Source organism: Antrostomus carolinensis, unplaced genomic scaffold (genome assembly GCF_000700745.2).
Source record: "Antrostomus carolinensis isolate BGI_N321 unplaced genomic scaffold, ASM70074v2 scaffold215, whole genome shotgun sequence".
NCBI lineage: Eukaryota > Metazoa > Chordata > Aves > Caprimulgiformes > Caprimulgidae > Antrostomus > Antrostomus carolinensis.
The window spans coordinates 2626-17221 of NW_010318203.1; the positions used below are offsets into that span (position 1 = coordinate 2626).

Here is a 14596-nt window from a genome sequence, read left to right on the forward strand (position 1 = left end):
TTTCCACAGGGACATCTAACAGAGAAAAAACCTCCTCTCAGAAAGCAGAGATGTAGGAAAAGGTCTCCATCTGTCAGGAAATCTCTGTAGTCCTGTTCTCCATACTCCTCAGTGTAGCTTCTCTGGAGCAAACAGAATGCATCAGTGTAGTCAATGAGGCTTTCAAAACATCCTCTTTCTTTTTCTCCTGCAGAAAGAAGAGAAGGCTTGGAAGAATATTTCTTCAGTATTCAAGTAAATTCCTTGCAGACTAATACTGTATTTTGTCATTTCATTTAGAATTTTAATATTTTTATTTTGTCTTAGACATAGAAATTTGCTTTCTGTGCTGTGCTAGGATTGATGCCTCATTCCCATGATCTCCAGGACCAGATCTGGAGCAAAACTTGCTTTTCAAATTAGCTGTTCCAGAACAACTTAGTGATAACCCTAACATGGAACTATCAATGTTGTAATGCGTTGTAATGTAATGTTACATTTCAGTGTAATTTTAGATTTCTGCTACCAATTTTGTGCCAGTTACCTCCCAGCTACACCATTCTGAAAAATCATCCTTTTTTTACATTTCCATAAAAATAAGGCATCTGACATGTGCATGCACTTTTCTTTTGCAGGTGGAATGGAGAAAATAAACCAGCATACCTTTGCATTAGCTCACTACACCTATACTGTGCTGTCTACTTTAAAATATGCCAATGGGGCTCCTGTAGTACGTATTTACAGCGATACAGATTTCAGCAATCCTGAAGCCCAGGGTCCAATCATTAATTTTAACGTGCTCGATGAAAATGGAGAGGTGATTGGCTTTTCACAGGTATGTTTTGGGTTTTTTTTGCCCTAAATGAGTATTATGTTTATATTTTAAGCATATTCACAATGAGTATTTATCCTAGAGGAAATATTTTGTCCTTTAGTGGTCTCTTCTGAGGTTTTGCTTTTGTTTCTTCATAGCTCTGCACAGTATATACACACCATTTTTAAAGTAGTGGAGAGAAAATCCAATAAATAATGCTAGCACAATGCAAAGTACATAGTAGCCAAAGCCAATATCTTACAAATTTAGTACTCTACATGTAGGAAGTTTGAAAGTGAGCTGTTCTAGCAGGATGCAGTAACTAGGCAGTTTGTTTTTTTGTTGACTCCTTTCTCTAGAGCACTTAAAATTGGGAATTGAAGAGCAAGTCTAGAAAAGCTGATATAAGAGAGTGCCTTGGAACTTTGACATACAAGTGAAATCAGATCTCAAAATATTGCAGTCACCCATGAAAGAGGAGTTCTCTTTTCTCTTCAGTGCTAATAATAACATTCCTGTAATATTCCTGAGGAAGCATTGAATAAAGTTGAATGATCAGTGTAAGGAGTCAAGTTCAAGCTCAAAAAATCCTTAAATGCTGTCTTTCTTGACAGCCTTCTCCAGCCTTTGTCCATTGGTTACACTGACTATCTGTAAGATGAAGCTTTGTGAAACTTTTTTGCCTTTACTGGAGAGGTAATGGTGTATGACTAGGATCGTGTATGACTGCACCGTGTAGGCAGTGGGTGACACAGGGTAACGTAGCTCACTTGTTCATCAGCAGAAGTCAGAAAAACCACAGTGCTCGAGTTTTGCTTAACTGTTCTGATTTTCATTGGGTGATGATTGAATAAGCCCACAAGTCAAGTTCAGGTGTATAACCTTGTTTTTTTAAGAGCTGTGAATAACTGGCACCATCTGTCCCAGTGACTACCTCCCTCTGCCAGCAGTAGTGGAAGAGCTGCATTGCTCTTGGACGCTGATAGTTCTGGACCATTAGGGAGAGAGTGGAAGTGCTGCAAAAGGCGTTTCTCAGCACTCGTCTGCTGGAGCGGAGAACTGAATGATGAGGGGAACACAGAGATGTCGATGAGAATACAAGGGGAGATTCAGATATACACAAGGGAGAACAGAAGTGAAGCAGTTATTTTGTAGCCTGTCAATATGGAGTTTTACAGGATTTTTTTAAGGCACTTACCACACTGATGAATATGGGATGGACAAATATATAGTAATAGAGAAGCTCTTCTTGCCATATGTCTTTTTTTGAACTATGCTCTGCTCTCCAAGTAGTCTCAAATATTCACCACATTTCATTTCAAAGAACTACACATTTTAGGAGTGAATTAGCCATTTATACAGTATTGAATATGTGTGGCCATGTTCAGAAAAAAAATGGACATATTAACACAGCTGGGTTGGTAAAACACTGCAAACACTCTGATGTTGCTTCTGTCCTTTGGATAAAACCAAAACCTTTATTTGCACTTCTGATTTTCACAATTTCTTAGTAAAAATGGCTCTTGCCTGTTTCACTCTTTTAAAATCAACTGTACCCTCAAAGAAAAAAATAATTTATAGTCTTCTGCCTCCAATGTGCCTGTTTGCTGCAGTGGCTGCTCATAAAAAGCTTCTTTATTAATCTGTATCATCTGGATTGTGCTATTCACCAGATTCTTGTCATTTTTGGTGGGACTATGTAGAATGAAGAACTATAAAATTTTCAAATGCATACCAGTCACATCTGCAGTGCCTGTTAGATTGCTTTATTTAATTAAAATAATGTGGAATTTAATGACTTTTAGAAATTAACAAGCAACAGTTTCTTTCCAAAGCTATATTATATGTGATATATATCTAATTGGTTTCTTTATGGAATGAAATTATTTCATAGACATAGCAGTTGTGGGGGAGAAAAATGTTTGCCGCTTCTTTATGATTACAAAGAATATACATACAGCAGAGAGTAAGCTTCATCAGACTGACAATATAATCTCATCTTCATACCTGTATGTATGTCTAAAATTAGGTTAATTCAAATCAAAGTTCAATCCAATACTTCTGTTAATGGTTTAGAAATGAAATAGTGTCCTCTAGTTTGGTCATATCTGTGATCTGCACATTCATGTGGATTCACTGGTCAGTCTCCAAATGTAATCTACTGCAGATAGGAGAACACAGTTTCAGAAGGCTCGCAGAAGACGTTTTGAGGAATTTTTAATGAAGGGAGTATTGGATGACATTTCTATCTGACTTACCTACTACTAGTGGACACCAATTAATGACTTGGGTTGTATTTCAGTTAGCATATTAAAAGAGAAATGACAAAATGTCCTATTCCTTTATGGATGATATCCCATCTATAATTAATTACCTATAACCAGGCATCCAACCAGTTCTATTTGTCTTTCTGACAGGCAATTCTTATGTCCCTGTTGCCTATTAGAGGGCACAGTGTGGCTGGACAGTAGTGTTTGGTAGCCTGAAAAGGACAATCTGACTAACTGATTCCAGAGAAAATATTATGATGAGGTTTGGAGCAGTTTATTTGGAACAGTTGAGATTGGCAAGAACGACTTCATAAGTAGACAGTGTCTTCAGAGGATACCAAGCTTACATTTAAGCCTCAAGATTTACATAATTTACATGATATTCAAAACTCTGAGCTAAGTCCAAGATATTTAGGATGTGAACGGCATGTAGTGAAATACATAACATTTAACACAGCCACTGAAAAATTAAAGCAGGGAAAAAATGTCATTCATCTGTATACCATTTGGGAGGAAAGCAGTTCTTACCTGCTGCTACTATTGAAATCCATTTCTCACTGGTACCAGAGTTTAATTACCAGAGCTAACCAGATTGTGCCACTAAACACAAACATGCTTGAATTACATTCATGGGGTCAATTGCACCAGGAGGAAATAACCACAGTCTCAGGCTCATCCTTGAGTAAAACCTTCACTGCAGCACTCTAGATCAAATGAAGGCATTTCATTAAAGTGAGATGCACAAATGAAACCATAGCATGATTGCACTCTTAAGCATGGCAGCGTTTTTGACAGCCTTCTGTCCTGGTATATATGACAGAGAACACTTGGATGTTAATGTTGATATAGTGGGAGTGAAATAATTATGGAAGTGGAATTGCTATTGCTTTTTCATTTAAATGTTTCTCTGTGATTGTTGAAGGGTATCCCTGTTTTAATTTAGAATAAACTTGCTTTGTATACTATATGTATCATTGGTTTAATTGACAGTTTAATTACTGGTTTAGTTATTTTGCTCTAAATGGTAATTAAAACAATTAAAGAAGAGGGACTTGCAGTCACTCAAAAGCTTTGATTTTTCTTCAGATTTTTCATGAAACATTTCTTTATCTAGGAATAAAACTACTACAGTTTTGAAATCTTCATAAACCTCTTGTCTTTGGGCATGAAAACTACATTAAATTTCCTCCTTTTAGCCACGCTAAATACTTCCCATTAAAATTATTTCCTACAGTAAAGCTGTCTTGTAGACTGCTATTGGTAGTAATTTGTTCTGGAAATGACTTGGGAGGATACCTGTATTCTTTTCACGCAAGCTGCTTGTCCTCTGCAGTAGCACGTCTCTATCATTTTACAATATGTGTTTATTTGCACTGCTGCACCAAGCAGCCCTGGTTATGAACAGGGGTTAAACTATGATGAATACTTGACAGGTGCAGGACATAAGATGGCCTTTATGCCAAACAGCTTCTTCATAGATACTTGTCAAGTTAGAATAGATACTGCTCCAGCATTATAGTTTTTGCTATTAATGAAGTGTGGACAGATGACAGGCTGGTGATTTTGAAAGGTGAGAAAGTGCAGGAGTAGAGATGAAGGACCTCTGCTAAGTCAGTGGTGTAGGATGGAAGCAGCAGAGTGACATTAATGCGGCAAGCTGTCAATCTTCTGCTTCCTTGTGAGGCTACCAGGAAAAAAAGCAATTAGCCCTAGATATTAAAGGGAATTTGTGATGTCACAAGAATGGGGTTACATATATGCTTGATACTGAGCTAATACTGCAGACTCTTCACACACAGAATCACCATTCGCTCCTTTATTAATAGTGAATATCTGTAGTCTTCAGCATATATGAATGTCATATGATTATGCATCCCCAAGTCCTTCCAATCTCTGAAGCGCTGTTTAACAGCAACGACTCAACTTCAGTTTGCATCCTTGCCATCCTTTTTTATCAAAAGGTTGCATATGATTCCATGAGGTTCCAACCTGTTTTGAATGCCAAAAAGGAGAAGGGAACAACACTGATTTGAAACAACAATTATCCACACAAAAAAGTGGATTTCTTACAAATCAGCTCAAAGTGCAAAGTTACATGTTCACTTCCATCTGAAGATTTGAAAAAAATCACAACCCGTGCTATGAGGACCTTTTGTGCTAATATTATTTTAAGTTTCTCTCTTTGTTCTGATAGGGTGAAGAGACCTGTGAAATGTTCTTTGTACATTCAGTAAATAATTGCAGAGTAATTTTATAATCTTTTCATATTTCATTCTGTAAGGTCAATTTGGGACCTGAAAGGGGTAAGAGGCAGAGATGGGCAGATGGAATTTCACCTGAAACATTTCTTGAACTGTATGTCCTGGAGAGCTCTTACCCAGTCACACCTTCCAGTTCAGTGTTTCCTGCCCCCAGTGAAAAATATCACTTCCCTTATCAAACTTTTTATTTTTTACTCTGATATTCTGAGACAATATTTTTATCTTCTGTTTGTCATGGGCATAAAAGAGTGAGCAAGCCATCATAGCTATCTTTTGAAAAATAGCCATCATTTCAGTTGTGGATTACCAGCGCTCTTTCCCATTCTGCTTTTTCACATTCCCTCCTTTGCCTGGAGCCTGAAGCTAACCAGAAGTTGCTTGCCATGATTGTCTCACTTGCAAAGGTTCCCTTGTATCCATATATGCTCACTATGCCTCCTAAACATCCTGTCAGAAAGGGAACAAGCACCAGTCCATTAGCAGTCTCAGCCTTCTTGCCTGCCACTTCACACTTGTATGTGATAGACAAACTGCTATAACAGGAATCAGCTGCCAAAGATAGAGAATGTAAATATTTTGCTTTGCCTAAGGAAGGCTCTTCTGTAGTGTTGCATATGGATGAGTTTTTCCGCTCAAGACTGAGAACCCTGTTCAGACAGATTACGATCAGTTTTGTCTAGGAGCCTGCATTAGCATGTCCCGGCTCACTCTCAACCCAGACAGAGTGAAGGGAGGTCTAGACTTTGAACTTAGCTTCATCCATTTCTCAAAAAAAAGCTGTCACCGCTTCTCAGCAGATAACTTCCAGTTTGTGTCCCTGCAGCATGACTCTATAATGCAATTTGATGACTGCTCTTATTATAGCATCTGCCCACTGTCTCACCCGCCTTCCTTGTTGTATGGGAGAGGTGTGACCAGGGAAGAGACAGAGCAATATAAGCAGGTAGTAGTTATTCTGTCTGTTTGCATTTGGACAGGTCTGCAAACAAAAGTAACACAGGACAAAGTGGTATGAGGCAGGATGGGAAATGCATGTAAAAGTAGTTGTTCAAGGTAAATAAAATGGTGATAGCCAGTTCTGGAAGCACCTTCATATTGCAAGTACACTTTCTTTGCTTTAGTTTCACAATGTTCTCTTTTAAGAGTTTCCTTTTCCTTCAGTGATGTTTTAATAAATTGTTTAGCTAGATCTAGATCAGTAGCCAGGACCCAGCAATGGCCAGGTGAAATCTCCTCCTTCTGCTGTAGTCCTTCAGAGTCATCTTGAAGGATTCAATGTCTGTCTTCCCCACTTATTCTAACATCACAGGGGTGGAGAAGAAATATGTTAAATACTGGCAAATCTTCAGAAATCAAGTGGCAGATACATTTGTATATACACACAGCTGGTTGAATGCATATTCATATCGCTACTTATCATTACAAGATAGAAAGGACCTGTAATACCTGTAGTGGGTAGATTTATTAAGATAATTGCTGTTTGTGCCTTAGACGGTACCCTCAGTTTCACTGGTAAATTAGCTCCAGTGCACTGTACATCTGGTATGTAGATATAGAATTAGAGCAATGACAACATGTGAAGTAGAAGAGTGAGGGGGGGAAAAGGAGCTACAGCAGTTCACACGCACAGGAAGCGGTTACCAGGTTAATTTGATCAGACTACTGACTGGAACCTGGTAGTAGCTATCAGTACTTCTCTGGAAATTCATACCATCTCCCTACAGGACAAAGTGGGTTGAGTTGCTGTTAAGCAACCATGAGGGATAATTTCTACTTTATTTAATCTAAGTGAAATAAATCTTCATAGAAAGTTATTAAGAAGATCTTTGTTGTTCTTCAAGCCATTATTCTTTTAAGTTTTTTCCATCTGTTACTTTTTACTTTTGTGTAAAACAATTATTCAGTTTTGCAGGAGAAGTGCAGCATTTTTTAATTTGGCCCAGAGAAAATGGAAATCCAGTATTTGTTAATTCCAGCTAAGAACATCTGTGCAGAGATGGTCAAACAACTTTGAGTTAGTTACATTAATGCTTTTAGAAGCACATTCACTCATATTAATTTTGATGACTCAGGGAAAGAAAAGTGTTCTTAACATGCCTAATGGGATTTTTGGCCACCTTCCCAGTAGCTACCTAAAAATCACTGGGGTGATTACTCACTATTGATTTTAGCTATAGATTTAGCCATTGATTTCAGGAAGCCAGGGATGGCAGATGGACCAGCACAATAGAATGTAAACAGGATTACAAGGAGAAAAAGATTGTTGTGAAGATTCCTGATGAACATCCACTAATTTTCTTGGTTCCAGTTAGTTTCTAATTGCACTATGGATATCTGGTAGGGAGTTAGCAGCACTGCAGGAAACCACAGTGGCTTGCCAATAAATGGCATGTTGTTGCTTCAGCCTGGCAAGAAATGCCATCACAATCTGGATCTTTGCTTACGTCTGGTTACATGGCATTGGGCACTCAAAGACAGCCCTTACAACAAGGGGCTCTCCAGGTAGGGGATTACTGACTGAGCATGAGGAGATGCTGTACTTGAGAGATTCAGTGTGCAAACCTAGTTATTAGGTAATGAAGCTCTTTTCTTGGTGAGGAAGTAGTGACAGAGTACAGGCTGAGTTGCTTTCTGTAATATCTCATTGTGATGGGACAAAGACGCATATGCTTGAAATTGCCTACTATTAAAGTGCTCATCAGAACTGGTCAAGGTTAGAAAGCTTCATGAAAGCCTAGACTGAAGGTGTTGCCCGACACTGCTTTTCTGGACTGTTCTTGCATTGCATTGCATGTTGCTGAGGAAACTGGAAAGGAGATAAAAGAAAGGTACTCGTAGTTGCTCAGATGAAAGAATCTCGGATGAATGAGGGAGACTAAACATTTTCTGTTTAGTAACAGGGCCAAACTGTAGCTCTAAACTACAGACCTTGTTACACAGCAGAGAAATGTGAAAATAAACCACATGGTAGCAGCAAAAGGACTGTGCTTTTGACAGCTTCGCTGGATTCCTTTTTTCTTGATCTTGGTAAAAGCAAATCAGCTGCCTTTGAACGTGTGCATTGTCCAGTTTCACTCTACCATCTGAATCCTTCGAAGACGAGAAGAGCCTGGCTCCACCTTCTCTATTACCTTGCTTACATCTTCCTGCTCCCCACACAAATCCTGAATAGGACCCTGTATGGCTGTAATTAAAGTAATATTTCAACACAGTCCATTATGGGATTTTAACCCTACGACCTCCCTGTGGTCTATTACACCATTTTCAAGGGATAAATACAGACAAAGGAGGATTTAAGTGATTTAAGAGAAAGAGGAAAAGGTGGAGGGGGTTCTGACTGGGACACAAATTAAATCTATGTCACTAGGCTTTCAGTATCACGCACTGCACCTTTTCATTCCTAAGCATTGTTTCCACTTGTATTAGTCTACTACATTCCCCTTTATCATTTCTTGATACAAGTTCTAGCTTAGTCTTCTGTGTTTTTTCCCCTGGCTTACACTTCTCTTACTAGTAGCAGTCTGACACCAAAGCCTTTAGTCTATGAAATAGCTAGGGATACACAATGGGGTGCAGAGGTACAGACTTTTTCCTATGACTCGCAATAAGGTGCTCTGCTGAAGTCAGAGTTAGGAAGCCACAGTTCTTGCTTTTCTTCCTGGAATCCTTTCCCTGATGTCATTTTATCAAACCAGATTTTCATTGTCACTGAATGCAGTTTTTTAAAAAAGAAGAAAAAGCTAAGAGAACATTACATTGGTTGGGGAGACCTATGGCCATTGAGATGCCAAATCAAAGAAAACCAAGGTGTTTAGCCTACTCCTCAGCTTGATCAGTTTCATATAGATGGATCTTGGTCTCATGAAGTTTATAAACAATCCAAATAAATCCACACTCTAATTCACTGCATGTACTACAGAGAAGAAAAAAGCAGTTGAAAAAATGTGAGCTCATCTTTTAACAGTCAAAGCTGTGTTTCATTTCTTCCTTATAGCCACCACATCCCCAAAGTATCTTCTGGCTTCTGGATTGCAGAAATGTAAAATTATTGTTACTCCTTTAAGCATGGAGGACCTGCAGTTTGCTATATATATCTCATCTTCTAAGTGAGAATTCCTGCAGAATAGCAACCCACATATTCTGAATTATGGTGATGTTTCCAGCCTGCTTCTCTCACAACCAATCTTACCTGATATTTGACTGTCTTTGAAACAAGCAGAGAAAATGATCACATCGACTGCCAAGTTCCTGATAAGCTAGCATTTCCACTACCAGGACACTGAGTTTGGCAATTTCAGTAAATTTCGGTATCTCTGTCTAATGCTTCACTGTTGTCTACCAAAGAGGGTTTGGTCACAGTGAGTGATGAATGAGTGTAGACTGAAGAGATATTTACATCCACTCTCCAATTAGTTTAAACCATTGTCAACAACTAGAGACTCAATAAGGAGGAGAGGATCAGATTCATCAATACTGTGGGAACCTGCCCACGTAGAAATTATTTCCCTCCCTCTCTTGCAGGAAACCATGCAGTTAAACCAGTTTAAGTATACTTTAATTCAGCTAAAAAGCTTCTTTCCTCCTACTAAATGATTTGGAAACAAGTGCTGGTATATATATATATATTTTAATTTAATTTTTTTTTTTACTTCTGACCTACTTCTTATTAAATTGTATTAAACAAGATTAAGTATGCGTTTGCATCAGCAACAGCATTTCACAGTCAAATGCTGGATGACAGAAAGAGCTAGCTTATTTTATCTCCGATTCCATGCCATGAATCAGTGAATTAATTTACCAGTGGATGTGGAGAACAGTGTCATGAAGCCTGTTTTATAACCAGCCATCAGTGGTGTGCAGTGAAATTCTTGTAATGAGCAAATCCATCAGACAAACAAACTGCTCTGGAATTTGAGCACTGTGAAAAATAGAATGAGAAGTCCCAGTTCCTGAAGGACAGTACCTGCCAGTACTGACTTACATATTTGGAGTTTTTTTGGGATACTTCATGATCTTTTTATAAAAGTTCCTTTATTCATGTGAATAATTCTTGTGATACTTAGTAACATAACTTGCACAAATAAGAAGTACTTGCTTGAATAAGAGCTACATAATTGGATCCTATGGGAATTAATTCAGCAGAGGTTCTTAAAAAATCCATCATACTTAGTGAAAATCTTAGACTTAGTTGATTAGAAACAATGCAAAACTATGTGCTATTTGTAAATATTTACTATCACTTAGTATATATCTACCTACAGTAAGCATCATCCTAGACTCATTTCAACGGAGCCTGAAGCCAGAGAAAAGCTGACACCTTTCAGCTGACTGCCACAGAAGCCCTGAAGGGAATGGATAGCACAAGTCAGTCATTTAGCAAAGGCAGAGAAGTTACCAGTGCAGCTGTGTGACAGAGAATGGGAAATCAGAACAAACCAGAATCACATTTATTTTTGGAGCTGTCCAGCTTCTGAATGTGAACTAAAATACCAGACATCCAGGGGTGACTATTGTGGGGTAATGCATTAAAACTAGGGGAAAAAATCCTGTCCACCTCAATATTTTTTATATTAAAAAAATTTAAAAAGTTGTATTAGTATTTTTCAGGTAGAGCACTATGAAAAAAACCTCTAACTGTGAGCATTTGGTCAATGTGGAAACACTAAAGGAAGGCTCACTGAGGAAGGCAATTGTGCTTAAAATAGAAATTATCTCTGAAAAAAAAAAAAAGAACTATTTAAAAAATTAATTTAGATTAATTTCATTCCTGTGTGTTTATTAGACTTGAAGACCACATCCTAGAAGTGTGAAAAGCATCTTTTGCTCGTCAAAAAATCAAGATGATCTGACATCAGAAGTGTTGGAGTGTAAAGCAACCTACAGGGCTTGGCACCCAGTAAAGAGCTTCAGAAAAAATAATGAATGCAAAGGGGCTCTGAGGGGCAGATGGGACTCCAAGATGTCGTGATGGCTTAATTACCATGTCCTCACTGACTGAAATCAGTAAAAATGCTGCAAGTTTTCTGCATGCGTTTTGCAATTTAATTGTAGTCTTTAGTTTCTGAAAGACCAAGGCACAATAGCTCCAAATATCAGACCTAGGGAATCACCAGAACTGACAATCTGAGTACATAAAGCTGTGTACTTACCATTAGCACCATTCATGCTTCTGTGCCTTCATTGATGAACATATTCCTGGCTCCCAAAAGTCAGCTGCCGCTGTTACAGACAGAGCAGCAAGCAGCATTCTGTATTTTATAATGCTGAGCTCCATACCCATTATTGCTCCTTATGGCAATTTTAAAGATGTGCTTTATTTAAATAAGCTTTTCTTCATCGAAATAACTGTAACAGATGTTTTATGTTCTATTTGTTTTGCTATGTGGTAGCACTGCAGAGAGAGATTAAATTAACTCCCCAAGTAGTGTATTTCTAGGGTGAAACTAAGCAAGAAGAAATCGAAGCATATGTCCCAGGGAAAGTCAAGCATGTATTCGACGGTCAGATAGATTTGCAGCACTGCCCTTACTGGTTTTTGACATGGTGTCATTGTTTGCACTGAAAAGTGTGCATCACATTCCCAAGACTTCTGTGCATTGTCACACTGGTCATAATGGAGTTTGATTAATACTAAAACTATAGATAACTTACTTCTCCTGAACCAAAATTCCATATATTCCTTTACTGTTCATACATTTTTATGTACCAATAATCTTTGTCTATTGTACAGATTAATATATATCCCAATTAAAAGTTTTATTGGAGAAGCGTATTGGGTCACATGGCTAGAATGAAATTACTGTTCATTAAACAGTAATACTTTATTTGACAAAATTTAAAAGATTTTTTAAAAATTCTTGTTACTAATTCCTTGAAGTTGGGTCATGGAAACTTCATTCTGTGATTACACTACATACACTTTGATAAGCAAGGCTGCCTCAGCAATGTTTCTTCAAAAGTAATACTAATTAAAAGATTATATCTTTTGAAGCTTTTTGTATACTGAGCAAATAAGCCCAAACACCGTACAAATTGGGTAGTGAAGTATCTGTCATGATTTTTGCCTTGCTTGTCATCGTTAACAGAATGATAGATCCACCCACGAGTCACTAGCACCATGACAAACCATGTTATACCAGGATGACATTTTTTCTCATCTAATTTAAAAAAAGGAGTCAAGGAAGTGTCACTCTTCCCAGATTGAATTCTTCTGACAAAACAAAGCTAATGACACCACAACAGTCTTTGTCAACAGATGCCTTTTACTATAACTTTGATTTGAGAAACATGTTTTGAACACAGGATATTCTCCAAGGCATTTGTCATGAATAGGGGCTGATTCTATTCTCTGCTTTCCAATTTTGGATATATGGAGTTATTTTGAGTGTATCTCCATTTGAGAACTGAACCATTTTGAACTGAACTAATGGGGCAGAACATGTTTAAGTGTGCTCTGTAACGATGTAGGATTTCTTCTGTGTATACAGCACATTTTTGTGTGGAGTGTCTTGTGCCCTGCTCATGGAAAAAAAAAAAAATAATAATGCTGTTTGAACTGGTTTTAGCAGAGCTAAACACTGCTTAGGTTGAATTATTTCAGCCTGAAATAAGGTCTAACAGGGGGCTTGGGCTTTTAAGTGCTGAGATACTGAAGCTAAAGGTGCTTGGTATCTCACACAGTTAAACTCAAGAGATATCAGAAGACAGGCTGACATCAGAAGATTGATGTTGTCAGAAGATAGGAAACAGAAGATAGGCTGAATTATACCAGACAGTATTTGTTACATATATTGGGCTATTATCCTATACAAAGAGAATTTATGTAAAAAAAAAAAAAATAAAAGCCAATAGAAATTAAGCCAGCTAGAAAAGCTAGTTTAAATGTTTACATTGATACCTCAGGCAGATAAAGGGAAGTGGTTAGTTTCAGGTGGTCAACACTTCCATTCCTGCACCTTTAGGCTGAGTTGTCACTCAGCACATAGCTGGGCCTAAGCAACCTGTGAGGAGGATTTTGTCACTGGCATAGCGGGGTCCTCCTAGTCTGCAACATGGTTATTCTTAGAGCTCTCAGCTCTTCACTTTGCAGAAGAGGAGCAAAAGCACAGAGAGATTAATGCAGCTTGTGCGAGGTTGTTCTGAAAGTCTGTGGTAGAGATAGGATGTGCCAGGTTTCATGCTACCTTTCTGACCACCTGACTGTTCTTTTTCTCAGTCCTAACCAGAAATGTTCATTTACTGTCAAATAAATAACTGGCAGTAGCTATACCTGCTCAGGTAACCTTACCAGCTGCTGTTGCTTTTTGAAATCAGCATAAAGTGTTTTCAGATCCCTGCAGTGTGCTTCCATGGTTTCTTAGCTGGGCTAAGAGGCTCCCCATGGTGTGCTTCTATGGTTTCTTAGCTGGGCTATGAAACCCCTGACAATCCATATCTCTTCTCTGCAGTGCCATCCTGCCAGTCCTGTCTTGCCAGTGCATGTATATGTGTTTCCTTCTGAGGCACATATAGACATGTGCTTTGGTTCTCTTTGCACATCTTTTTCATTCCTTCACATAATTTATTCATGCCAGTTTGTCATCAAGTATTGTATTTCTGCCCATTCATTATTTAGTGGACAGTAAAGAAATGGTATAACACAGAACAGCATAGCACGAGGAAGTACACCACCGAGTTGGTGGTCTGAGTGGTCATATGTAGAAGATTCAATGAGATATTCCAGTTTAGTCCCTGCCCTGCCAGATGTTATTGCTTACTTCAAGCATTTATGTGCCAAAATCCCACATATACAGTAAGTTTCTGTAATGAGGACTTGCAGCTTCCTTGGAGAACAGGGTTTTCTTTATCTGACTGAAGAGGTGCCCCAGGCCTCTCTGCAGTCTCTGCAGATGCAGTTGTAGGTGACGGTTCTGTATAGACACCGAATGACACTTGACTGCAGGTCTATAATTAGCACTACTGATGTGAATGAACTGGTTCACAGGTTTAAAATTGAGCACATGTACCATCATTAACAGGATCAAGACCTGAACTGATAGGCGTTGTGTGCACTGTCTCTCAAAGCCAAGGTGAACATTTCTGCTTCCACCACTGTTTTCTTTCAGCTGAATAAAAAGGCTGAAAAATCCTGAATGTGTATGGGAATGCTAAAAGCTACAGTAAGTTGTGAATAACTTAGAGAAGTAATTTACCTCCAATTGAATTATACCTTTAAAACATTGTATCTTGTTTACCACAACTTTAAAATGTCTATTTTTTGTTCTTCTCCTATG

At 38.2% G+C, this 14596-nt stretch overlaps 1 protein-coding gene across 1 annotated transcript in view; it reads left to right on the plus strand.

Annotated features, from left to right (window-relative positions):
* Positions 1-614: 614 nt before the first annotated feature.
* MOCOS (molybdenum cofactor sulfurase) overlaps positions 615-14596 on the plus strand; it is a gene marked incomplete at its 5' end in the record, with an annotated part of 50317 nt that continues 36335 nt past the window's right edge. Inside the window, 2 exons of the mRNA XM_010168790.1 lie at positions 615-818; positions 5141-5159. Coding sequence (XP_010167092.1) covers positions 615-818; positions 5141-5159 — 223 coding nt within the window. The remainder of the gene's footprint in view (positions 819-5140; positions 5160-14596) is intronic.